The sequence below is a fragment of the Tachysurus fulvidraco genome, chromosome 4 (genome assembly GCF_022655615.1).
Source record: "Tachysurus fulvidraco isolate hzauxx_2018 chromosome 4, HZAU_PFXX_2.0, whole genome shotgun sequence".
Classification (NCBI taxonomy): domain Eukaryota; kingdom Metazoa; phylum Chordata; class Actinopteri; order Siluriformes; family Bagridae; genus Tachysurus; species Tachysurus fulvidraco.
In genome coordinates, this window is record NC_062521.1 from 14,457,329 (window position 1) to 14,484,260 (window position 26,932).

The 26,932-nt window shown below is 37.6% G+C and overlaps 1 protein-coding gene across 4 annotated transcripts in view; it reads left to right on the forward strand.

Moving 5' to 3' along the window:
• The window catches only part of pcdh15a (protocadherin-related 15a), a 168,782-nt gene that overhangs the window by 24,178 nt on the left and 117,672 nt on the right, over positions 1-26,932 (forward strand). For 3 of the 4 annotated variants that reach the window (XR_007140482.1, XM_027142250.2, XM_047812947.1), the window contains exons 3-6: positions 10,436-10,450; positions 11,431-11,496; positions 25,693-25,853; positions 25,988-26,143. Coding sequence is in view for 3 of the 4 variants with exons in the window: in XM_027142250.2 (XP_026998051.1) it covers positions 10,436-10,450; positions 11,431-11,496; positions 25,693-25,853; positions 25,988-26,143 (398 nt within the window). In the remaining variant the exon portion in view is untranslated. The remainder of the gene's footprint in view (positions 1-10,435; positions 10,451-11,430; positions 11,497-25,692; positions 25,854-25,987; positions 26,144-26,932) is intronic. The other variant, XM_047812946.1, reaches the window with a different exon arrangement.

A 26,932-nucleotide genomic window follows, 5' to 3' on the forward strand; every position in this document is an offset into this window, starting at 1 on the left:
AGTGGTGGTTAGTGACCCATATGAATGTAGACATGCTTTAAGATTTTGTGGTTTTTAATAACTATTTCTGGTTTTATATAACCTTTTTAATAACCTACACTCTTCTGAGAAAGCTTTCATTAGCTTTTGAAAGGTGGCTGTGGGGATTTGTGCCCCTACAGCATTAGTAAGTTTGGACGTTGTTGTCAGATAAAGAGGCCTTGTGTGCAGTCAATGTTCCAGATCATCCCAAAGATGTTCAATGGGTTTGAGATCAGGACTCAGTGCATGCAACTTGAATTCTTTCACTAGAATCATGGCAAACCATGTTGTGGGCCTAAGTTTGTGTGCAGGGACATTGTTATGCTGGAGAATACATGGGCTAAGCCCCATAGATCTGATGAAGAGGAGTCCTTAATTCTACAGCAGATAAACACATTGCTGAGTAGGTATGATGGTCAGGTGTTTACATACATTTGACTGTATTGTGTATATTGCAAAAAAAGCTTTGAGTTAGAGGCGAAATAAAATAGCAAAATGAAACATGTCTAGCTTTCCCTGAGGTGACTCACAGGGAAGCATGTCTGAAGGTTGGACCTTGGAGTTATTAAAATTCGGTGCTTGCCCAGTCATTCCCATGATTTATTTAATGTGTTTTGAATCATAAGGAATGTCTGCCTTGATACAAAAGAGAGTTTGCTGCATCCTTTGGTGTGTGTGTGTGTGTGTGTGTGTGTGTGTGTGTGTGTGTGTGTGTGTGTGTGTGTGTGTGTAGCTTTAAGGTGTACATACCTCAGACATAAAAAGTATACACAGTTATGTTAAAATAGCAGATTCTGTGACAAAAAATGTAAACATGAACAAACATGTCTGAACTTTACATTTACTGGAGAAAGCCCCCCCCCCCCCCAATAAATAAATAAATAAAGTTCAGCCATTTGTGTATTTGTGGGCTCCAACTGCAAAAAACATGGCCCAAAAAAAAAAGCTTTCAAAACATGAATGATGAAAGGTCAGGTAAGGGTTCTAAAATAGTTTTTTCTTGATTTGTATCATAAGGTTTTTTCTCAATAATGATGATATGCTGAAGCTTGATAAACTTTTGTTTTTTATTTTTCCTTTGCCAAACTAGTGAATGCAGAAAACAAACACAACAGCCAATCACGCTGCACAATGGATTACATACTCACAAAGTACATACAGTATAACCCAAAATGCAAAATATGCTACTGTCTATTTTTGACAAGTCTGTAAACACTACCATTTTTTCCCCACAATTTAAATTCTACCACCAGGTTCAATACACATGGAGTGTAAAATTTTATTCAAGTGTTGTTAGCCAGTCATTATGCAGTAGAGTAGAGTGAGCCATTTTTTATTTATTTTTTTGCAAAATAGCAGATAACAAAAGCTGTAAGTGGGATTACCACCTGTTCATTATAATACAGGATTGTCCTGTATTAAAAAATCTAATACTGTTCATACTGGTACTAATTTCATACAAATACGCTAAGTCTTCACAGCATTGAGAATTGGTCATAATAGTGAATAAACTCAAAACAGGAAGGGCTGCCAAAGGGCTGGGCTGCCCATTATTATTCCTCACTGAAAGTAGCTAAACATAATATGTCCTAGCTAAAGGTATAAAGCCAAGTATAAAGAACAGTTATGAAAGAAGGCTTTTCCATGTAGCTTTGTATAATATTTTGTGGCCTGTATATTTGTATTTTTTTTTTTTTTTGATTTATTCAACCTGCATTTTTTTAGACGAATACTTGTTTAAAACTGTCACAGTGTCTGCCAAATGCCATAAATACAAATTAAATTCTCTCTCATGCTAATTATTAAGATAATAGATACAAAAATATTGTTATTGTATTTTTGGACAAATGCTCAGCTCAACAGTGAAGACAATCATCAAATGGCACAACATGGCACATTGCGAACAACACTGACATTATTAAAAACAGGAAGTCCGGTCAAACTGATCAGAAAACATAGAGAAATCTGTCCAGAACATTAAACTAGAATGGCTCTTGTTTTCTTCACATATTTGGACTATGGAGTAGAGAAGCCAAAATATAATTTTTTTCGCAAGAAATATGACCTAAACCATGTGACTGTGGTTGAACTTTTTACCATTATTCCAAAACAGCACAAAAAATAGCACATAACTACAAAAACCCCATGCCCATAAAGTAGCACGGGGGCTTGGGGACTGTTTTTCTTTAGCCAAAACTTTAATGAAGGAGGAAATCACAAATAGCTTAGAATATTCTTCATCTGATGTATGCTAGAAAGAAGAAGATGAAAAGGAATTTGTGTGGCTTCAACAAAGCAACAAAGGACAATTCAGCCAGAGCCTAGACTGGATTCCAATTAAAAATCAGTGGGGTGACATGAAGAAAGATGCACTCAACATTTGATGGATCTAGAATGTTTTTGCAAGGAAGAATGTGAAAATGTTACCACATGTATATATAAATATTAGGCATGCACACACACGCACATATATATAGAGTATATACTGTATATGTATACGTTGGGTCATGTGGTGGCATTTTTTTTAATCCCAATTGCCTGATCCTAGATTTTGAGAAGTCCGTCATTGATTCATCAGCCTGTCACATATCAAGCTGGCCAGAACAACTGCCTGGCCACCACGAAATGTCCCAGTGCTCCAGATGGCCAGACCACCCTTGCACTTGGGTTACTGTATCTTATCTATTTACCAGCCAGATTACTTCTTTAGGAGTTTTGTAGATGGAAAAATATTCCATGTGTAAAAATGTGCAAAACTTGAAGTCCACGAAGTGTCACGTTGTGTAAAACCACAATTGGTACCACCTACACTGGCATACAACCTCAAATAGACATCAGAGTAAAAAACCCTACAAGTGACAGTTAGAACTTGCTGCTGCTGATATAGCTGTTAGAGTTGAGAAAATGCTGAGAAAGGAGTTGGAGCTAAAGCCTTCAACCTTCTGGTCTGACAGCCAGGCGGTAGTTTGCAGACAAGAACACTAGATTTGGTACATTTTGCTCGACAAGTTTGCTGTTAAAAGAGAAAATACAGTAACAGTGTTGATATATTGGAGTAAAGTTGAATTCAGCTACTATGGCAGCAAGAGAGGCTAGTGTTAATACTTGTATGAAATGCAAGTAATGGTGCCATGACCCAATGTTTCTATGGAAAACAGAAAAAACTGGATTATAATGTAAATGTAAATTCCCTCCCACTCCATTTGAATGACCCTGAACTCAAAAGAAACACCACAGTATATGGTGCTGTAATCGGAGAGATTAGAAATCCCAAAAAGTCAGCTACTTAAGCTTTTCAAGTTGGATCAAGTGAAAGAAGGCAGTATCATGGTATTTAAATATAAGAAGCAACTTTCAGTCACTCAATCCATAAAAATAGAAGCAGTTTTAACCTCAACACAATTACCTATTGTAAGAACTACAGAGCAAAGCAGCTGGTTCAGATAAAAAGAGAAGTCTATGCTGTCTTAACATTTGAGTTAATATTTGACCTGACTGGATTTGGTTTATCTGTAAATCACACAAATGTACTTCACAGGCTGAACAAAGGAGCACACAGTATATGAGACATTATCTTTACTTTATCTATATATGAAATATGTTCCCAGATCAAACATTTAATAATTAATTAAAATAAAAGCGTTTTGCTGCTACTGTATCTGTCTGAACACAGAGAAATGAAGATACAACACTGTAGTGGACATTTCTGTCAGCCACGGACATACTAGTTAAAAAAAAATACCTTTCATTAGTAATTAAATGCCAACTGTTTGGAAATACAGAAAGTATAACCCACTTTCCACACACAGAGAATAGAGAACAGGAAGAAAAATGAAGATACATTTATATTTTATCAGGCAGTGATGAAAGTTCACAGTGGCAGAAATCATGTCCTGTCACATCTCAGGAAAAGATAGGGCTCATAAATGCCAACTCTGTAGCTTGAAAGTTAAATCCAGATGTGTGATCTGCCGACGTGTTAGAGGTAAGATTGAGGAACAGTCTTAACAAAGCAGGTCACGTAGCACAGGGCATGTAGAGATCACACACTGGACACTGACTGAGTCACTTTCAGCCTAGAACTGTGATAAAATTGAAAAGGCCATGCTTCAGAAAGGAATTCAGACGAGCCTTCATTCCCCAGTATCTTCACACCACGGTGGAATGTGGAAAAAAGGCAAATTCATAAGGCAAGACAAGGTCTTTGTTCTATTCCACATTGGCACATCCTTGATCATGAAAGTTTACACAAACTCTTCTTTGTGACACAGAGGCAATTCTTATAGCTGGGGGTTGACAAACATGATCCTAAGGCATTAACCCCATTCACATTCTTCTTCTGAATTCCCATGCTTCTTTTCTACATATCAGAATTCAAATATATGGAAACAGATGCAGTACCAGGTTGATGTGTTTTTGATGAGATGGACACAGGAGTACTGACCCTTGTGTTATTAGAGTACAGCCATTTGTGGATCCTGACCTACTATTAGTAGTGGAGGTACTACTGATACTAAAAGGTAGTAGAAATAGCAAGACATTCTTTGAAAAAGCCACTTACCGAAATATATGATATTTGTAAATAATTTTTATTCATCAATTTTAATTAAATGATTACTATTTTTATTGTTTTATGTGTAATTATTTTCTGATTGTGTACTCCCTGCCCCAATGTAATGTAGCATGGTGTAGTTTAATGTGACATAATGTGAACTTAGGCTTTGTGAGCAAGGGCCTGCAAGCATGTAGAACTTTAGTCAGTTACCTAACACCGTCGCATTTTTTATATTTATGTGAGCTTGGCTACATGTATTTAAGACCAGGTGTGCGAGAATGAAACCAGCATGATTCGGCATGGTTAGAGAAAAAGCTCATAGCACTAGTTCCATTCTTCTAAACACCTATACGAATTTAGTACATTGAGAAGTGAAGCATGAGCAGCAAGCTGAGCATTGTGCGCACTGGTGTGTTCTGGGCATGCTGTGCACCTCACAAGATGATACACTGTTCTTTAAATAAATGCAAATCTCAGCTAATTACAGTGCACTTCCTTGAGTGATTAGAGAAGCAGTGTAGCAGGAGCGATGCTTTACATTATGCATTTTGCATATTGCATAACAACAAACTACAAAAGTACTGTATCTTACAAGGATTAGCACAAAAATGTTCATGTGGAGTATTTAAAATATAAATACACATAGGCTATACGCAAAATCAGATGCAATATCACATCATTCATTTCTCCAGTCACTGAATAAGATGAAGAATTGTGAGTAATGAATGAATTAGTTAATTTATACCTTAATAACTATCCAAAGTACAAAATAACTTTCTTTATTAAAACCAAAGTTTTTTATTGACACATTTGTGCCTGGAAAGTCTGTGTGTGTGTGTGTGTGTGTGTGTGTGTGTGTGTGTGTGTGTGTGTGTGTGTGTGTGTGTGTGTGTGTGTGTGTGTGTGTGTGTGGAATGATGTATTTGTAGGGTAGATCATTGGTGACCTACAGTGAAAAGAGGATGAGGATCGTCCTCCCTGTCCCCTCGTTACCATGGTGACGAGACAGATTAGGCTGGTCTCCCATCATTTTCATTCCATATAAATCATCCAGTATCTCTCTCTCTCTCTCTCTCTCTCTCTCTCTCTCTCTCTCTCTCTCTCTCTCTCTCTCTCTCTCTCTCTCTCTCTGTGTGTGTGTGTGTGTGTGTGTGTGTGTGTGTGTGTGTGTGTGTGTGTGTGTGTGTGTCTATTATTTTATTCAGTTCAGTTCCATGTGCCCTATTGGCATGATTATTATCTGCACATTTCAGTGATTTATTTTTATGGCTTCATGTTTAATGTATTTCAGAATAGATTCAAACAGGGTCAAGGTCACAGCAAGGTTAAACGTCTAAAATAGTTTTTTCTCAGAAGCTTCCTTGTCGATGAAGTGTGTTTTAAGGGTATCTCATCCATACAAGTTAGTAACAAGTTTGAAAGGAAGGTATCCTAGTTAACACTGGTTATCAAGCACAATCATTTAATCAGGTAATTGCTCAATATGGTAATTGTAATCATTTTGATGATTACATTCTTCACTTGTCTTTGAACATATGATTTTTGCACTGTCTATAGACAGAGAGAGAGAGTATACAGTATATAGAAAAGGAAAGATGCCAATCCTCTTTCCTTGTTCTTTATCAAGAAACACACAGACACAAATGTATATAACAAGCTAAATAAGATATATAATGATATTAATTGATATTTTAATATTTGTATATTTCTGATCTACAAATTCAGGCCTTTTATGGTTCCTCTTTTGTACTTTTATAGTCTGAAGTGAAGTGAAGTGAAGTGACGTGACATACGGCTAAGTACGATGAACCATACTCTGAATTTGTTCTCTGCATTTAACCCATCCAAAGTGCACACACACAGCAGTCTGCCCCCATTCACAGTCTTCACCAGTTAACAACCGAAATATTTCTACTAATCTAAAGGACTAACTATAGATACATGTTCATCTTCTGAAATCCATTATATTTTTCTTATGGAGAAACCTCCCAACCCCCTAAACTAACCTTGTGTATTTGCAATAATAGTAAATGTGCTCATGAGAAATGAGACTGACTACTGAGTTAAACTGCTTTAGGCTTGACACATTTTGTTTATTTTATAGATTGTAAATTTTTAGCCTTTCAGCTTGGATCCCATAAGTTGCAACCACTAAAAATGCTATTATACTGTAGTTGTAACATGGGAATAGACATTGATAGTCAGATAAAGCACACTGGAAAATTTACAGCTCAGGTTCATGGGTCTCGCTTTGCTCAGGGAAGAAGTATGCAAACACAAATAGTAAAAAACAAAAGGGTACAGGCCTCTAAGGGCCAGGCACTGCCAGATCACATCATCACCCTTTTCTCATCAGAGAAAATGCCCCTACAATTCAAATGAATGACATAAACTCTTCTTAGACAGTGGTCATTAGAAAGCCAGGAAACTTGGTGAAAGTTTCAGCAGGTTACGTCAGCTGCTGATGCCTTCAAAAGGACACTTAGTTTACTTAGAGAGTTAAAGCAAGCCTGTTTGATCTAATGCTTTCCTCTCTCCATTGGATGCTCCTGACTGATTCTCTATAGAGTTTCTGTATATCCTCTGAAAGCCTGTCTTTTACACAGATGGGAGCTCTTTGTTCCTCTTTCGTGCATGTCCTTGTCTCTCACTTTACTCTCCACATTTTACACTCTGAGGTCTCCTCTCCTTGATGGACTCTTGGGTTGTTTTTTTTTTTTTTGGAGCTGACAAACTTATTGTGAAATTCTACTATACTAATCGTTCCCTTCTAGCTGGCCTCAGACCTTTCTCCACAAGCATGTGCTGCCATTTCCCCATCACTGCACAAAGAGAATTGTTTTAGGCTTTAGGGTTGAGTTTGGTCCCTCTGTCTCTCTAGCCACCCTAATTCCAGCCCTCATTCTTTAGCTTTTAGCGTTTCAGGATTTGCTTTGGACTTACAGATAAGTGGATCAAACCATAAGCTGCTTTGCACTAGGGGGTCAGTGTGGGTATCTACTGGTGTGTGTGTGTGTGTGTGTGTGTGTGTGTGTGTGTATGTGTGTTTGCGTACTACATACGATGTTTAGAACTTTGTAACCCACATAAATCCACATATATCATGACAACTCTTACATCACTAGGAACAGGGAACGTAAAGCTGATGAATGTGTCTCATGCTGTGTGTTCGTGTATGTGTGTACATGCTTGGTGAGTTTAAGAAGTCATTGCATCATGTATCATAACCCTCTAGTTGGACTGAATAATCTTTCTTGTGTGTTTGTGTGTGTGTGTGTGTGTGTGTGTGTGTGTGTGTGTGTGTGTGTGTGTGTGTGTGTGTGTGTGTGTGTGTGTGTGTGTGTAAGAAGTAAAAACAGAGCGAGTGTGTCAGTCTCTGCATGTATTCATGTACTGGGACGTTTTTGTGATCCTCAGTGCTTTTTCAGCTCTGCTTGTGAATATGTACCCACATGTGAGCAGCTGCTGTATCTTTCTGCTCTCTCTGCCTGTTCACAGCTGGAGGTCTGTAATCTGTGTGCCACTTCCCACTTTTCCTTTCCTTCTTCATCTTCTACCACATCTTCATATGTCACTTATACGTCTCGACATGCCCGGCTAAAGGCATTTCTCTTTAAAAGGGTAATTAAGCTCATTTAGATGCACATGCTTACTTAACACCACGTAGCAAGCATCTTACAGATTAGGGATGGTGATTGATGTGTGTAAAGTATCCTAGATCCTACAAAGGATTTCACTCTTTTCAAAGCAAGCATAGAGTTTTACTTCCCTTAGCAGATGGAGACTTACTGTACTAACAGCAGGAATGGTTTGTTCATGTGTATATTTTTTAAATAGGCATACATAAATAAAACACAGAACAAACCCAGACAGTCCCATAGTTTGTTTTTAGTCTTTGTTTGATTAGATTATATTTTGAGTACTAAGCAAATGGACAGATTTAGCATGCTGTTGGGCCATTTACAGTTACTCTTCTGGTCAGAGATATTTGCCAGTGATTACAATGTTCATTTATTAATGAATAACATCTCACATTTAAGCATTTACATTTAAATGTAATATTATAGTAGACAAGGTAGTTCCTGTTATCACTCACTTACACCCATCAACACATGGACTTCACAAGACCTCTAAAGACGTTCGCTGTGGATCCGTTAACTCTTGTCAGTTGTGAGATGTGGCCTCCATGGATCAGACCTGTTTGTCTTGCATGTCACACAGTTGCTTGATCAGGTTGAGATCTGGTAAATGTGGAAGCTTAGTCAACTCCTTGAACTCTTTGTATTGTCCTTTAAACCATTTCTGATACATTTTTGCAGTGTAACAGGGCTCATTATCCATGTCAGTGAGTCTGGGCGGCCCATGACCCTGTTATCTGTTCAAGTGGTTGTTCTTCCTCGGACCATGTTTGGTAGATACTATCCACTAGCAGAAACACTTAATAAGAGTTACTCTGACCCAGTCATCTAGCTATCACTAATCGGTCCCCATCAGAGTTTCTCAGGGATCAACACTTTCTCATTTTTTCTGCTTCCAGCACATGAATTTTGAGACTAAATTCACTCGCTGCCTAATTTATCTTTCCCCTAGACAGATGCTATTTTAATCAAATAATCAGTGTTATTCACTTCACCTGACAGTGGGTTTAATGGTATAGCTGATCAGTGTATAGCAGCTACAAACAGTAGCTTGTTAACAGCCACTTTTTTTATTTTCACTTGACACTCGTGGCTGCTATAATAAACAAATATCTCCTTACTGAAATATTCACATCAACAGCTATACTTTATTCTTTTTTAAATAACAACATACCGTTTTAATCATATTGTTTTTAGTCATTTTTTTGTATGGACTGTCTGCTGTATAAGTCCCTGTGAACGAGCTGTTACTATAGAAACAATTGCATATTAAAACGTGGACATTATTATAAACTTAGCTGAAACTACAGACCTGTTGTTGTGAAAAAGGGGTCCATAATTTCAGATCTGAAAATTCTGCAGTGCTGCGGGATAATGCATATTAATACCTTGTCAGAATACATGTAATGGAACAAATGCTATGCAGTTAATTAAGTGTCAGAATGAACGGATGTATGAAATAAATCCTTTTTTTAATCCTCTGAGTTGTTTTTTTTATAGTAGCATGTAACTTGCAGCACTCCTCCGAAAAGTATGATGAAGCGTTGACAATATTGAAAATGATCATTTAATATTATGTACAGATGATGAAAATACTGGTTTTTAATAGTTTTTAAACATAATTAAATAAAAACTCATTCATTCAGTAGCTACTTTATCCTGTTTAGGAGTGAATGTTGTTCATAAATGTGCATTATTGTGTTTTGTGACAGTGTCCTGCTCAGTACTAAGGTGCTATGGAACTGTAATGTTCCATATTTAATGTGAAAATGATCTTCTCCTTCTCACCTGGCAACAGATGTTTGTTGTGACTCATGCAAACAGGGAAACCTTATCTTGTGTGTGTGTGTGTGTGTGTGTGTGTGTGTGTGTGTGTGTGTGTGTGTGTGTGTGTGTGTGTGTGTGTGTGCATGTATGTGTGCCTGTCTGTCTGTGTGATGTCATCGTCTTCTTCTCTAATTAAGATAGAATTCCTCCTTTGTGTTTGGTTGCATCACACTAAAAATATCACACCCTAAAAATTGCAGCCCATAATTGTGACTGCTCAAAAGCAGCTTCAATCGTTCATGTTTTTTTTCCCACTGTTACACAGAAATGCATGATTTCCTTATGGCCTATGGATCTTTATAATCTCAGACATCTTTGCAAGCTTCTCATTTCTTCTCTTTTCCTTTTCTGTCTTTTCATCTTGCTGCTGAAACTAACCCTGTCTCTGACATAGACTGGCATTATGATGGTAAGGTGTTACTCATTCTCTTTATCACTTTCTTTTTTCTCCTCTGTTGCAAAATAATCTTCTATGGTCCTGTTCCTGTGTGTATTTTTTATGATATTTTTAGCAGTCCAGCAAATGTATATATCGAAGCTAAACATTGCAAAGCATAAATGTAAAATGGAAATTCAACATAGATTTTGCTTTTTTCTGACCTGAAGTACAGAAGACTGGGGCTTGCAGTTTCTAGTGTTCTTTAGGAGATGCTGTTTTGGCTGGCAGTTCTCAGGAATTAATGGGATGTACTTAAAAAAAACAACATATACATTAAAAGTCATATCAAAATTACATTATTCAATGTATTTGTTCATGTACTGTATAGCCAAAAGTATTTCAACACCTGACCATCACAACCAGATGTGCTTACTAAACGTTCTTATCTAAACCAGTGGGTATTGAGTTGGTTGTCAAGTTGGTTCCACCCTTTACTGCTATAGCAACATTCACTCTTCTGGGAAGTTTTTTCTTTTGATTTTGGGATGTGGTTGTGGCAATTTGTCCATTCAGTCACAAGACCATTAGTAAGGTTAGGCACAAATGTTGGACAAGAAGGCCTGAATATTCTCCAATTAATTCCCAGAAGAACACCAGTTATGTTTGAGAATGAATTTAACCCTGCATTGGTTAAGATCAGGGCTCTGTTCAGGTACTACCAAGCTTTATGCAACCTTGCTATGCATCATCATCAAGCTGGACATGCTTGGGTCACTTCGGTGAAGTGAAATCATTAACTGAAACACACACAACATCATTTTGTGGAAGTTTTATGTGGAAGAACCACCTAAGGGTGTGATGGTCATGTGTCCACATACTTTTGAGAATATAGTTATTCAGTACTTTTCCAGTTTTATCACTATGTGAAAACCACATAACCTGCTTGTATGAAATTGAAATAGAAACCAGAGTGGTTTTAATTCTGTGTTTATCCTTTTTATTTCACACAGAGTGTAAGTTGTATCGAGCTGGACCGCCTGCCACCATTGTGGCAATTGATGAAGAGAGTCCAAATGGTAGGTACCTACCATTTTCTTTTGTTCCATTGTGGTGTATATGCTTGTTACCTGCAAATCATGCTGATTTTACATTAGTGATTTGTTTGCTAAATTGGTAGTACTCACCTGATAAATATCTAAGCCTGTCAGGGGTCAATATGTAAATACAGTCAGGTCCATTATTATTTGGTCATTAGCCATGTTATGGTTATTTTAGATGTTGAATAAAGTATGCCGGAATTAATAATGAATAAATAAAATTAGACTTTCAAGTTTAATTATTCGGTACTTACATTCAAATCAGTTAAATGGTGTAATTATAGCACTTTTATATGTGGTGTTTTGTTCATCTCCTGTTTTAAATGAGTAAACGTAATTGGACAATTGGCTGTTCAGCTGTCATATGTCCAGGCGTGTTTTAATAAGCAGATAAAAGGTCTACAGTTAATTTCAAGTGTGACATTTGCATTTGGAATCTATTGCTCAACTGAATCTCAGCGTGACATCTTTAGAGCTGTCACTGTCAAGTCAAGTCAAGAAGCTTTTATTCTATATTTCAACCGTATATAGTTGTTGCAGTACACAATGAAATGAGACAGTGTTTCTCTAGGACCACGATGCTACATAAAACAAAGACAGAGCTAAGGACTTAGTAAGTATTCCTAGCCACATAAAGTGTATCTGTGCAACCTGGTACAAACAGTACAAGACAAGACAAACAAGAAAGACAAGACAGTGCAGGACAAAAGACAGTGCAACCGAAAAATACAAGACGATACACAAAATACAATACACAAAAGACAATACACAAAAACAGCGCTGACCAGTGTAAATACTGTATGATCAAATAATATTGTGTGCGCAGAAATACTGGAATGAACACAGTATTATACTGTAGCAGCAGTTACATGAGATATTGTAAAGTATTGAGCAAAACAGTAATCAACTGAAATGTGGGACAGCATGTGCAGAGAGCAAAAACAGTTTTTAAAACAGCATGTAAACAGTATGATGGATATATATTGGAAGAGTGTGTATATGGTGTAGATCTGTGCAGTCCATACAGCTGATATGCCAGTGAAGTTAAGCTTAAATAGGCTTAAACATCAAAACAAACCCATAAATGAGATAGTAAGGTAGGACAAATAAACTGTTTGGTACATTCTTTAAAAAATAAAGAGAACACTAACGATTATGAATTCTGCGATAAATGACAGAACAGTTCTTTCCCTGGTGAAGAAAAAAACAACAGTTGGCCAGATTAAAAAAGATCCGCCAAAAGGTTGTAAATACTTAAAATACAGAAACATGTCATAGGACACTTTTGTTAGTACTTTGTTGGATTGTAATACTGTATGGTTAAAAAAAAGATAACCCTTGAATGTCAGGTTGTAGAAGAACCCAATAAGCCTGATGTTCATTCCAGCCTGGATTTCTGCTGAAATGTTGAACTTGAATTGACCTGAATATACTGTATTAGCTTTGACAAATTCGTCTATACTGTCACAAACTCACTACTATATTAGCCATCACAGTAGAGATCGTTATCAGAGAGCTCAGCAACTTGTTGTGTCTCTTGCCGTGGCCCTGTGTGATGATTGGCAGTGCGTTTCTGTGAGTGGATTGAGTGTGTATTCTTTCTAAGATTGCAGATGGTGTTTTGTTGTTGTGACAGCACACTGGGGCCTATTAACACATAAAGTGATCTGAGTAGGCACTGCTACACTGCATAATACACTCATAATGCCTGCCAGGACAGCACCAGACCAGCCATGCGTTTGACACCACTGTCTTTTTGTCGTCATGTGACAGTTGCTGGCTTCAGCTTCTTGCACATTTTTTCATCTTTCATTTTCCGTTCTTGAAAATATATTGGTCATCGCTGGGTAGAAGACTTGAAGTAAAAAAAAGCATGTTTACTGGCAGAGGAAGGCTTCAATAACACTGAGCAAATGACTGCTGAGAGATGTATTATTCTGGCAGATGAGTTTAATGAGTTTGATTTGCTCAGTCTCGATTGATGTTTGTTTCTCTGATGAGTTTCGCTTTAGAATTTGAACAGGTTTCGGCACTCTTGTGGTTCAAGTATATCTGCAATAAAACACTTGTTCTTATCCATTTCTAATACTTCACTTCACAGTGTTTGGTATTGCTATTGGTATTGCTGCTTTTGTGCATGTGTCTATACTGTATATGTAACGTGTTGATTCCACTTTCGGTCTGGAAATAAGGAATTTATTTACCTTACATGATAAAGGTGGAATGGAGAGCAGGTGAATTCTGAGTGCCTCCATGTAGGTTTTACTTCAGTGAATCGTGTATGTGGAATGCTCTGGGGCTTCAAGATAAGGGCATTTAAAGACTCAGTATTGCCCTACAGGTCAGGTTTGACAGGCAATGAAAGAAGACATGGACATTAGTTCAAGAGACAGCTGTCTTTTTCATTGTCTCTGTCATCTTGGGTTTGCTGGCTGTGCTTCTTTGTTTTTGGATGCACCACCATCTAGAAAGACTTATGTTACAAATCCTCCATCTGTGTGTATGTTTCCAGACAGATTTGTTATGACTGCATGCGGTTTTGTTTTTATTTTGGTTGTTATCCAAGCTGCTGAATGCATGTTGCCAGTTTTTCTATTGCAGATTTTGACAAATTGTAGTATCATGGGAGTTGGTGAATTTCACAAAAAGCTAGTCAACCCAGCTCTCTGACTGCACATCTTCTGGGTAAGTGGTGACTTAGCAGTGATAGGGAAAGTTCATTAAGGTTTCAGGTGCCAGATAGGGCCTGATAGCCAGAGTCTAGTATTGTTGTAGCCTGCTTGGTTTGCTGAAGCAAATCTTGAAACAAGTTAGAAATCAACTTTATCAGAAACATTTGTTTATCAGCCTGAAACTGTGTTTCAGATTTACTTTATATATTTACTATACATGATTGTTGTTTTATTTTGGGTTGTGGTTTGAGGTGCTGTCTGTTGAATTTGATCAGGTAAATCTAAGGCACCTCATTTAGTCATCACAGGTCATTGACATTTCGGAAACAGCCCTAAATTATTGGTATCACTCAGCAGTCATAAACATACATTCATCTATGCCTGAAACATCATATGTAGATACAGTACTTAGGCAAAGGTTTTTTAACTATAGACTATTCTGTCTGATCGTTGATGATCATCATGGTGATCTTGGCCCACTTAGCTGCTTTCATTATATTGTCTGTAAAATTGTGACCTTCTTGTGACCACAATGTTTCCTCTGAAGTGCACTTTATGCATCCATAACACCCGTTGTCAAACCCAAACAAGTCACCATGTCCCCCTGTTCCAAACTACTCCTACAGTATATACTAATATAATGGTGTACCATGCTAACACAACAATGGTATTACTGTTTAAGCCTACATAATCATAAATTTTCCAAAAATTTGCTTTAACTTGTCACTCACATCCATTTTATTAGTCTTTATATTAGAGAATGGTGTAGCACAGTCAACATTATGAAATTCTCTTGTGTATGTAGTTAACAATTGTATCTTTCTCCAAGAGTGCTTGCTTCTAATGCCCAAATCCTACATTCACCAGCTTTAATTTTTAGCTTTGTTTGATCAGAGGGTTCATTAAATATTCCATTATACTACTTTAATCTTAGAAATTTTGAATAAAGACAACTGGACTCTTATAGACCTTGAGTACATTGGTGAAATATTTATTTTAGATTTATATTATTTTAGATTCATTTTAAAAAAAGTATGAAGTAAAATATTATATAAAATTAATCTCTCTGCCTTTGAGGAACATGGTAGCTTTTATCAGTATCAGGAGAGAAGGCAGTTGAATCCATTTGCATATCCATTTATTAAGTTAAACGCACAGCAAATAATCCAAGTCATCAGTCAAATTTCAGAGTCCAGAAAAACAAAACAAAACAAAAAAAAAAACCAGAAATAGCAGTCAGAGTGGTAAACAATTTGAATCACAATCCAAGAATGAGAAAAACCAAGAAACAGAAACAGGGTCAGCAAGAACACTGATCAATACTTTGAGTGGAAGGGATCGTGGCATCATGTTAAATTCTTGACACCAGAAGAGAACGCGTGAACAAGAAGTGGTCAAAATTTCAGGGAGGGCTCCATCTTGTGGGTTGGAGGGAAGACGGCTAGCGAGGCTGTCACAGTAGCATTAAAGTTAGGAAACATTACATCTTGTATTATACTGTAAATTGTTCATTCAGCCTTCAGTCACCAAAGTCTAATTCAGTACACTGAAACAAGAGCTAATAATGTTCCTGGACAAATAGGAACATTTAGCACTTTAAGGAAGTTCTATTTGTGGAAATGTTCCAAATTCAATAGCATCCAAACATTTTTCCAATTTAATTACTCACAATAAATTGGTTGGCTGCATTGGTGAAAACAAATTAAAGCACTTGGATTCTAAAGTGACTGGTTGTATGAAGAATCCACCTTACAGACAATGGAAGACAGATAAATTATAGTACATGCTGATGTCTGAATGAATGAAGTTCAGAAACTGGCCCGATCTCTCACCCTCTGACACACTCATCTTCTCAGGCATGTTTAAATCATCACAGAGTGTTATTCTCTAGTGAATCAAAAATCAGTTTAACTACAATGCTTTTTAAAATGTACTGAAAAATGAAACCATTTTATGATGTTTTTAATTGTTATCTAACTGATGGATGAAAACATTAAGTTGAAATGCAGAGGATTAGATACTTACGGAATTGTTTCACTAGCATTCGTATTAAATACCTATATTGGTGAAAGTTTTATGATAACATGCCACTATTTTTGAAAATGCAGAACTGTGGTCTTGTGTGAATGCACACAGACAGCTACTGGCTTATCTTTTGTGGTTTGTGGTTTGCCCTCTAGTAAGAAAGGGGCTGAACTCGTTGAAGCTGCTTTCAGAGCAAAGTGAGTTTACATCTAAATTTTATGCAAACAGTTTACTTAGTAAAGATAATGTTAGCTAAGTTGCATGGTGATTACTAGATTATTTACATTTGGCTTGTGCTATAATGCTATTAGAAGACCAAAACATTATCAATCAGTGTACAATGGCAGTGTGTGTGTTTTTCATGTTGATTACAATAGCGATGTTTACACTCTAACGTTATTCACTGGGTCTTAGAAATATTTGTTGGAAATATTTGTATTTTTTTGGAATAATATTCAAATATTCAAATCCAAATGTGTACACAAACTAATGTCACTAAACATTCGGTGTGTTTGCATGGATCTATAATGAGACACTTTAAACTAATCAGCATTCAAACATGTTTAAATCCTCACGAAGTGATGAGTTACTCACAGAATGTTTAACTAGCTATGTTAATGGTCCTCTTATCATACTGCTACGTAGTTATTTGGCTGAATACAGATGAGGAGCAAAAAAGCATTGCACTAGCTAAGCCATTGGATTTTTATGCCTTGCAGCTGTAATTAAAGTTTAATCAAACACAAATTTGACCCTATTTGCCACTTACCTTTCAAAGATCAACTGCTGAGACAAATTACTGTATGAGATGTGACAAGGCTCAGTTTTGAACAGACATGAAAAACATTTTACTAACATGACATGTTGGACGTGAGAATGATATACTTCTGTGGTCCTGGGTTTTATTTTGCCTTATTAAATTTAGATGTTTTTTTTCTCAAAATTGAATCTAAAACCATAAACCTCTGAACAGATTTGATGTCATTTACCCTGAGAGTGTATAAAGCGAACACTCATACTCCACGTAGCCACACAGCCTTTTTCCTGCAACCATGTTATGCACACGACTCTTGTGATTTCTGTTAGACATTACCACTAAACAGATAATGTGTTTCTCAGTTTCTTAATACTTTAAAACTACATATGCAGAAATATAAACTTATCCCTAGTCTAAGTGTTCACTTGTGAAGGCACAGGCATCGCTATCTCACTGTGTTGATGAGGAGATTTCAGATAAGCTGATGAGAAATAGCCATAGAGTCATGTTGGAGGGAGGCGTTGCCATGGCAACCACAGCTGATTAAAAGTGCCTTAAGTAAAGGCCAGGTCACGTTCCACAGCCTGGCACAGGAGAAGAGCACATCCAAATCTTGCAGCCATAGACAAAATAGAAGTCTGGGTTTGTTGTGATTGGGCCAGGACTTGAGCAGAAAGTTAGCATGTTTTAAGTTGAAGATGGAGGACAAGCACAAAGAAGAGCAGAGGGATAAGATTAGAAAAGATAAGAAAGTCCATATTAAATACCCTTCTTAAAAAAAAAAAAAAAAGGCATTATTCAAATACTGCTACCTCCCACACATGCAGGCAAAATGACATGAAAAAACATGGAAGCCTTTATTTAATGTAATGTGTGCATGGATGCAGTGTGACACTTTAAAATTGCTTCAGCAGGTATACTCTGACATTAAATCATTACATCCTTACTTAATTTTACATGTTCAGAAGGCAATTTTAAAATAGCTAACCTAACCGTATCACCACACAGTTAGTCGGATGAATATAAATGAGGAGTGACAAAATCAGCTTTGCTCTGGCTACGCAATTCGTTTTCCTGTGGAGAAACAGAGAGCACTTCTGCTTTGCATTTACACCATGAAGCTGGAATTAAAGTTTAATCAAACACAAATTTGACACCTTTTTTCTGCTTACCATTTAAAAAAATTAAAAAAATGAAGGCTACTAGTATGTGACCACCCAATATAGTGGATTATGCAATGTTTTCACAGTATACAACACAAATATTTTACAATGTACAGGACAGATTATTTCCACTTTTCATATGTGGCAACATAGGCAGACTATGCATATTGTATTTGCACAGATAAGTAATATAAATAGGTTTAGCACCAATTGTAATACTAGATGAAACATATATTATACATATTTACTCGTTATGTACTGAGCTTAAAAAACCCTTGTTTATGTCTCTACAAGTTTAATAATAATTTGAGTCACTGACAATCTAATAATAATAAAAAACATTAATGTCATTTAAAAACATGTATTTCATGAAAAATATTGTATGCAAAATAGAGCAAAAATAATACAAGATCATGCAGCATTCTTTCCAGGTATAACAAGTACAGTATTTTCCGCACTATAAGGCGCACCTAAAAGCCTTAAATTTTCTCAAAAATCGGCCGTGCGACTAATAATCCGGTGCGCCTTGTGTGTGCACTGAGTTCCAAAAATCTGTAAAAAATGTTGTGCGACTTTGGTAAGCACTCTGCTCGATTGACTGTCGGACCATTTCCTTCTGACACCGGGACGCAATTCATACACTACGTACGCTGGCAGCGATAAACCAAATCAGAGAACATTACGTAATACGTACAGTACTTATGCTTACCTCCTAGGTATAACTACCAGTATGTTGCAAAACAACATTTGTTTCTTCCTAACCATTATGTGCTCCACACTCCAGTCCAGTAGGGGGCGGTAAATGCACCTTAAGTTGGTTTGCCCTCCGCCAATAAAATTCAGATGCTTACGAGGCACAATTCAAACTACAGGCTATCAGTTACACGGTTGTAAATAGGAATAGAGCAGCTGCGAAAGAATTCAACATCAATGTAACTATGGTTCAGAAGTGGAAGAAGCAAAAAAATTTACTGCGCCAAGTTAAGAAGACACAGTAGATAAGAACTTTGATGGATTTGTGGGAGAAGATTGATTAAAAAAATGATGTGTGTGTTGTTAAATAGTAGAATAAAGTTCAACTAAACTCACTGTTTTGCTTCTGTTACCTTTTTTTGTAGACCGTATATTTTAGCATGCGCCTTATAATACGGTGCGCCTTATGTATGAGTTAAGTACAGAAATAGGCCCCGTAATTGAGACTGCGCTTTATAATACGGTGCGCCTTATAGTGCGGAAAATACGGTAGATAGACAAGGCATAAAAGCAAATCAGGTACACGTTCAGGTACATATTTGTTAAAAAGAATACTGTTGTCCCAACCATTTCCTTAACACAGAAATAATATTTATTGATGATTTATTGATGAATGGAAAGCAGGAATCTGATATATTCTATAAACAAGCATTAATGCTGCTATTTTGTGTTTTTCCTAGTTTTCCTAGTTTAAATTTGATACTGATACCAAACATAGTATTACAATTCCTGAACCCAAAATGGTACTTTGGCAGAAAAACTTATGAAGAGAAACTCTCAGTTGGACTGGACAGAGAAAACCTGTCTCAGGCTACATACTGTATGTAACTTGGATCCCTGAGAAAGGAATGAGGTGCTGCGTCATGCCTTGATGCTATGGGATCGCCCTTGCAGATCAGAGATCTTAAGACTGTGTAAACACCTGCCAATTTTATTTGTCTGAAAAGGGTCAGGGGATGTAGCAGTGCGCATCAGCAAGACTGTAAAAAGGCATCTGTGTCATATATTCTAATTGTCTGAAGGAAGACATCAGGCATGCCTTATGTTTGGCAAGCAAGGCAGCATCTTGTTCCTTTCTTGGAGAGCCTCATGTTCTCTTTCGAGAGAACTGAATGCTGTGTTATGGCTTGAGACTATAGGAATGCCAAAACCAATGCGGCCACACGAGGAAAGGTGCCTGCCTCACAGGGCCGTGTGAATTGGCACGGGCAACTGCTTGGTGCAGACGGGACCAGATCACAGGATCCGAGACCCAGGTATTAAGCTAAACTAAACTGTACAACCTAAGGAATGTGTGTTAAGAGGACCAGCCTGCCATAGCACAAGCATCATGCAGAGGGATGCCTCTGGCTATGGCATTAGGCTTGCTACACTCCTAGTGGAGTGGGCCCTGATGTCCAGAGGCCAAGCCATTCAGCGCACCACGTAGGGCCATGTGATGGCAGCTATAACCCAGTGAGAGAGACAATGCTTGGTGATATGTTTACCACTTGTTTTGGCCACCAAAGCAGACAAAGAGTTGAGGGGACTTACCCCACTGGCATGAGTGGTGCATGTAGGCTCTAGACGCTCAAATGTTTTTGCTTCAGTGACTCGTGAGTCAGAGGAAAGAAGGCATGCAGGATGTTTCGTATGTATGTGTTTTGCGTTACTGATGTGCACATATTCTAAAAATACTGTTCCAAATTTTAAATAAAATTATCCAGCTTTCCAGTGGGCTCTTAAATCTATGGATCCACATGGATATTTTAAATTATAGAATAAGTTCTGAATATTACATAGATTACCCAGTATAGTTTCTACGATTCTTCTATTTCTTTTCCATAAGGACCTCGTTGGAAATTCAGTTTGAGCATGTGCTTGAAAAGTTTTGTTAGACATTTATCTGCTCTGCATATTATACATATCCTGTACCCGATTGTGTGTCAGGTGCTGCTTTAGGCAGATTCGGTAACCTCTCTGAACTGTGTACACCTACCAAACACCATCCCGAACAGAAATAGAGTGAGATCTTATCTGGCTTTATCTTAACTGAAGAAAAAATAGGATTCAAATCTCAAAGCATGCCAGAGAGCATGTAGCATGCCCCAAATCTTTTACAATATTTATCAGGGTAGTGCACTCCTTTTATTTTCTCCAGCTCTCTTCCTCTTGTGCTCTCCTGAGTAAAGATGGCTGATGTCTATATCTTCACATTCGTCGTGTGTGTAACCGTATTTACCAGCTGCAATTCTAGCTAGGCAGTGAGACATTTACTTGTTTGTTATATGTTTGTGTTAGATGAACTAATTCGAAGGCCTGAATGATATGATTAAGTTACAAACATTATTTGATAGAACTCAAATGTAAATGTCCTTTTTTTTCATTTTTATGTGAAATACGTATGTGATACTGTGTTTAGCACAGATACAAAGTTTATTGCATACTAAACCTGTATCATGCTCCACTCTTACAGCCAAACTCACAGCCCCAATTCTGTTAAACAAAGTGTTTGCATGCATGCATGTGTCAAAGAGAGAGAGAGAGAGAGAGAGAGAGAGAGAGAGAGAGAGAGAGAGAGAGAGAGAGAGAGAGAAAGTAAGTGAGAGAAAGATGTAATTAGAGAATGTGTTGAAAGTAGGATTATTCTCAAGCACCTGCCACTTTTCTGGATTAGATCGAGGCAATTCCAGCCCTTGCCCACTCAAAGCACTCGGCAGCTGCTCCTTCATTTCTCAAAGTGTGTATGCATCCTCGGTTCCCTACCATCTGATAGATTAATCCCTGCCTAAAACAACAACAACAAAAAAAACACTCCTTTGCCTTTAAGAGCATTTCTTTTCTCTGGTTTTGTTGATGTTCTTCATTACTGTGTATTTATGTCAGCTCTGTTAACTGTAATACCCTCTGGGCTGTTTAAAGAGTTTCTTTTTGGACATTATACTGTACAAAGATGCTTGTTCATACTCAACCTCAACATTACCTGCAGCTCAGGCAATGACTGTGAAAGAGGATTATGATTTTATTATTATTTTTTTTGTTTTTAAAACTATATACTTCATGTATTTTTGCTATTTTGGCATCTGATGAGACGTAATTTTAAGAGTTAGGAGCTGTTTTCAGGTGTTTATTTATTTATTTGCACATTTGTTAAGGTATATATTTTTAATGTGACATTGTATAGGAATGAAATGATAATTCTGTTTTTTAGAAAAATGGACTAGTCCTAATTAGATGCGAGTGTTTGCCGATAGTGGTTTAATCTAGCCTGCTCTTGGCCTGATTTCATTTACGTTTATATGAGATAGATGAGCTGTTAAAAGCTTCACTTCCTTTGTCTGACCCCACTCATCTTTCACTACATCTATCCTCCATTTGAGCTGCTTCTCCAAATTAAAACTGTCTTCCACAAACAAATGGCAAAACCTGCCTCATAAACAGCAGTAAATCCACAAAACATATTTCCCATAGATAAATAATACACGACATGACATGTAATGTACAATTTGCGTGATTTTTCACAGATTAGACGAGTTTGATTAATACACATTTTAAGCATTCATACCAACTTGTTCAAGCCTTAAATCCTAAGCCTTCTCCATTCATTATGTTAATTTTACTCTGGCTTTCAAAAAGGAAGATTGTTAGCATGTTCATAAGGATGGTTTAGCCATGGGGTGGATATGGTTTTTCACATTGAGTGATTAAAATTGATTTTTGATCCAAGTTGCTTTTGCTTCATCATCATGATCTAATTTCATTAAACACTGGTGACACCTGAAACCTCTCCATTTTTATTTGGGCAGCATGGTGAGGTAATGAAGATAGAATGAAAATGTGAAAATAACCATAGTTCTGATATTAGCTTCCAAAATGAAGCTCAAGAATATAATCCATTCTTAAGCAACACACACACACACACACACACACACACACACACACACACACACACACACACACACACACACACACACACACACACACACACACACACACACACAGACAGTTATTATTTAAAGCTTAGCTAAAGGACAGAGTGGCAGAGCTTCACTGTTATATATAAGCACATACTCTACCCAATAAATCAGTAAATAAAAAGTAAATAGCTAGAGGTGGTACTCTTTGCCTCTACAAAACTTTTAAGCCTTAAAATCTGATTATTTATAGCTATTTAACAGAAATACTCAAGCATTCCCACTGAGCACAATAAACAGTTGTTTGGTGTGTTCTTATGGTACAACCCTTAAAAGTTAATTGTAGCAGAGAATGACGTCTTCAGAGTCAAACCTTTTCAAAAACTTTAGCAGGATGCTTTTATCTGTGTGTGTGTGTGTGTGTGTGTGTGTGTGTGTGTGTGTGTGTGTGTGTGTGTGTGTGTGTGTGTGTGTGTGTGTGTGTGAAGTGAAGTGACATATGGCTAAGTATGGTGACTCATACTCAGAATCCGTGTGCACATGTATGTGAAAATCGTTTTGTAATCCATGTAAGCCATTCTAGTATAAAGTATTTTAATTATTATATACCACTTATAATTATGAGCTAAAATACATTCATAGCATTTGACAGACACACTTATCCAGATGCACTTAGTGAAAACTATATTTTACATTTATACATCTAGGCAGCTTAGGGTTGCTAAGGCTTAGAGCTGGGATGTGAAGTCACAACCTTCTAACCGTATTTGTGTGTGTATGAGAAAGATAGAGTCAGACAGACAGACAGACAGACACAAGGTATGTGGATGCTTAGTCTTTGGGGAAAACTTCAGCAAGACATATGGCAAAAGGTCATGTTCGAGGACTTAAGTGTAAGTGTGTTGAGAACATGTTCACACCTAGTTATTAGTGTGAAAAGGTTTATCTGAAGCCTGCAGCAATACTGTGCATGTGCCTTTGTGTGTGTGTGGTCTGGAATGCTCTTCTGTCTCTGTAATGTGTGAATGCACTGCAGCACCAAGCATGAGTCCGGTTTTAATAGCATTTGATTTCTCCACATATCTCCAGCCCTACAGTCCCTCTATTGTAGTAGCCTGACTGACTTGCAGCCTCAGCTTTGTGTATACTTCTCTCAGAGATCAAACACAATTAAGTTCAATCATCCTGCTGTTTCAGCCAGAGTAGATCTAGACTAGCGTAGGTGTATACTTTGAGGGCTCCACTGTGGCCTCTATTCGTTTGTTCTTCCTCCATCATTCTGAACTTGGTTAATGGTGTGAGTCATGAAAGGCCGCAGTACGCATACCATGACCCTCACTCAGTCTCTCCATGAGAGCATACATCAGTCTCTTTTAGTCAAGCCACACAGCTGCTTTTGTGTTTGACACACACTGTCTGTAGCTTTGTTTCGGCATGCACTCAGGGATTTTAGGCCAGCAATAATCGCAGGGATGAATGCGAATTGATGGAGCTGGAGCTAGAATATCAAATCTGTCTCTGTGGGAGAATGATATTCTCTAGCTTCACTATGTAAAGCTAAAATGGTCAGGTGGCTGGGGGTTGGGGGTGTGCAAAGGCAGAATGCTGTTCTACTGTTGGATTGCTCATATTGATAGTTGTGTGCTGTGTGAAAGCAGAGGTGGTGGTGGGGAGAGGTGGTGTTGTGGGGTGGATGAGTGCTGATAGCTTATTGTGTAAGGAAGGGTATTGTTGCATGGCCACAGAGAGAACAGTGGGGAACATTATTTTGCAGTGTGGAGGCTAGAAAAATGAGAAAGAATAACTATCGCAGGAGTCATGAGGTCTTACCTGGTGACATATTGTCTATCATGCTAACAATTTCTGGCCTATACTGTACATTTTAACAAGATGGATGTAACACATAATGGGGATATTTCTATTGTGGTGCTCTTTAATTATTGATGTAATACATTTTTACAACTCTCTGTTATCTCATGTATTAATTCATTCTTTTATTTATTTATTTGTTGGTTTTTTTTTACCACCACAGAATATCTTGATTGTGATGCTAACAATATAAATGTGAGCTATAGAAGTGACAGTAAGCTCAATAAAGCAGTTAACTATAGGGCGCAGAGGCAACAATAAAGATTTCACTTGGTAAAACCTGTTAGGATAGACTCGCGGCGTCGGTTGCAAGTGCAGGTGAACCGTCTTACTAAGAAAAATAACAACAATCCAGGTAAACAGTGCAGAAAATATGAGGAAAAATCTAAATGAAGGTGATCACCAGACAGGCTATCACAGGCAATGCCAAAAACAAAGAAGAATAAGAAATAGGCTATGGTCAAAACTGGTATATCAAAATGAAGGTTTGGTGTTTTCAGAAACACTGAGTAAACCCTGCAAGTTCTTCACAGCAATCACTAGATTTGAGAGTTTATATACACACATAAAGTGGTGTACCTGATTCTCATTCTAAAACACAGTGGTTATTTTAGTGCTGATTTGGGAATGCTTTAGGCTTGTGATCCAGGAGCTCTTTTAAAGATTGATGGCATCATGAAGTGCACTCATGAATTGCAAGTAGCAGGATATTTTATCCCCAAACCGGGTATCTTCTGCCAGAAGATTTGGATGTAGATCTTTTAGCAAAATAACAAAAGTGCGAGAAAACAATCTCAGTGGAATGAAATGGCTGTAAAACCAAAAACCTGTGTAAATAATATGAGATTTTCTCCATGGAGGAGTTGTCTATGATTCCACTACAACTTAAAATAATAATGCTTCTGATTGCTTAATAACATCCAAATTATTAATGATTCAGTTTCTATTTAAAGTTATTCTCTCTCTCTCTCTCTCTCTCTCTCTCTCTCTCTCTCTCTCTCTCTCTCTCTCTCTCTCTCTCTCTCTCTTTTTCTTTTTATCAGGGACAGTTTTGGTGGAGAACATGCAGATTAACGGTCGAGCGCAGGATCCAGGCCGCACCATATCTCTTACTTTGCTGGGAAACTATGACTACTGGGTTATACTGGACCCTATCCTCCAGAGACTCTACCTTAACAGCACAGGAAGAGTACTGGACCGAGACGTGAGTGGGGGTTGTGGGTGCTAGTGGTTGTTTATTTGTGATATGTGCATTAAGAAAAATCATAGGGACCAGCCACATATCTCCACAAGATTAAAACTGACAGATATTTTTATTTCTAACTCCTTCTCTTCCAGCCCCCCAGATATATCACCACTATAGTGGTTCAGGTTCAGTGCACTAATAATCTGGTGGGCACTGTTATTCTGCATGAGGTGCGCATCGTGGTACGCGACAGGAACGACAACATCCCGCAGTTCCAGCAGCCTCGCTATTACGTGGCAGTCAATGAGGTGAGGTCATTACTGCCTTAGGATCTTACCCAGGAGTCTTTCATGTCATAATAGACATACACCACATGGCCAAAGGTTTGTGGACGCCTGACCATAATACTCAAATTTGCTTTTTGTACATTCCATTTGAGATACAGTCCTCAATTCACTTCTTGCTACTGAAGCAAGGCTGTGGGAATTCGCACATTCATAAGAGCATAAGTGGAGTCAAGCACTGATGTCATTATTCCAGTTCATTCTAAAGGTGTTCACTTGGATTGAGATCAGGGCTCTGTGCAGGTCACTTGAGTTCTTTCAGTCCAATCTTAGTAAACTGTATTTACATTCAGAACCTGCATAAAAATGTTCATAGAAGCCAGTAGATACACTGCTAAGAGAACTCTACTGACATAAGTATGGGGTCCTTAGACTGATTCAAGTACACTTTATTTTAATGGCGTAAAGGTAAATGTTCATTGGACTACAGGCTTGGCACTTGGATGCACTGTCAGTGAGTGTATAATGGGGTGGGCAAGTGGTGGTAGCAGACTCAGTAAGAGTAGACAGTAGAAAGTAAAATGCATTTTTTTTTGCATCAGACTCGAAACAGCACTTTTTCCATATGATAGTAGTGAGACCTACCAGAGGGGCTAAACTTTGTAACTAACTGCAATCATTGAAATGGTAATGAACATGATTTACAGCAATTTAAATCTTAAAAACTGCAGACTCACTGTGTTTGGAATGACACTGGTCAGTAGCCAAAATCATGAAAGCATTATGCAACTAGTGTACTGTAGGTTGTTATTT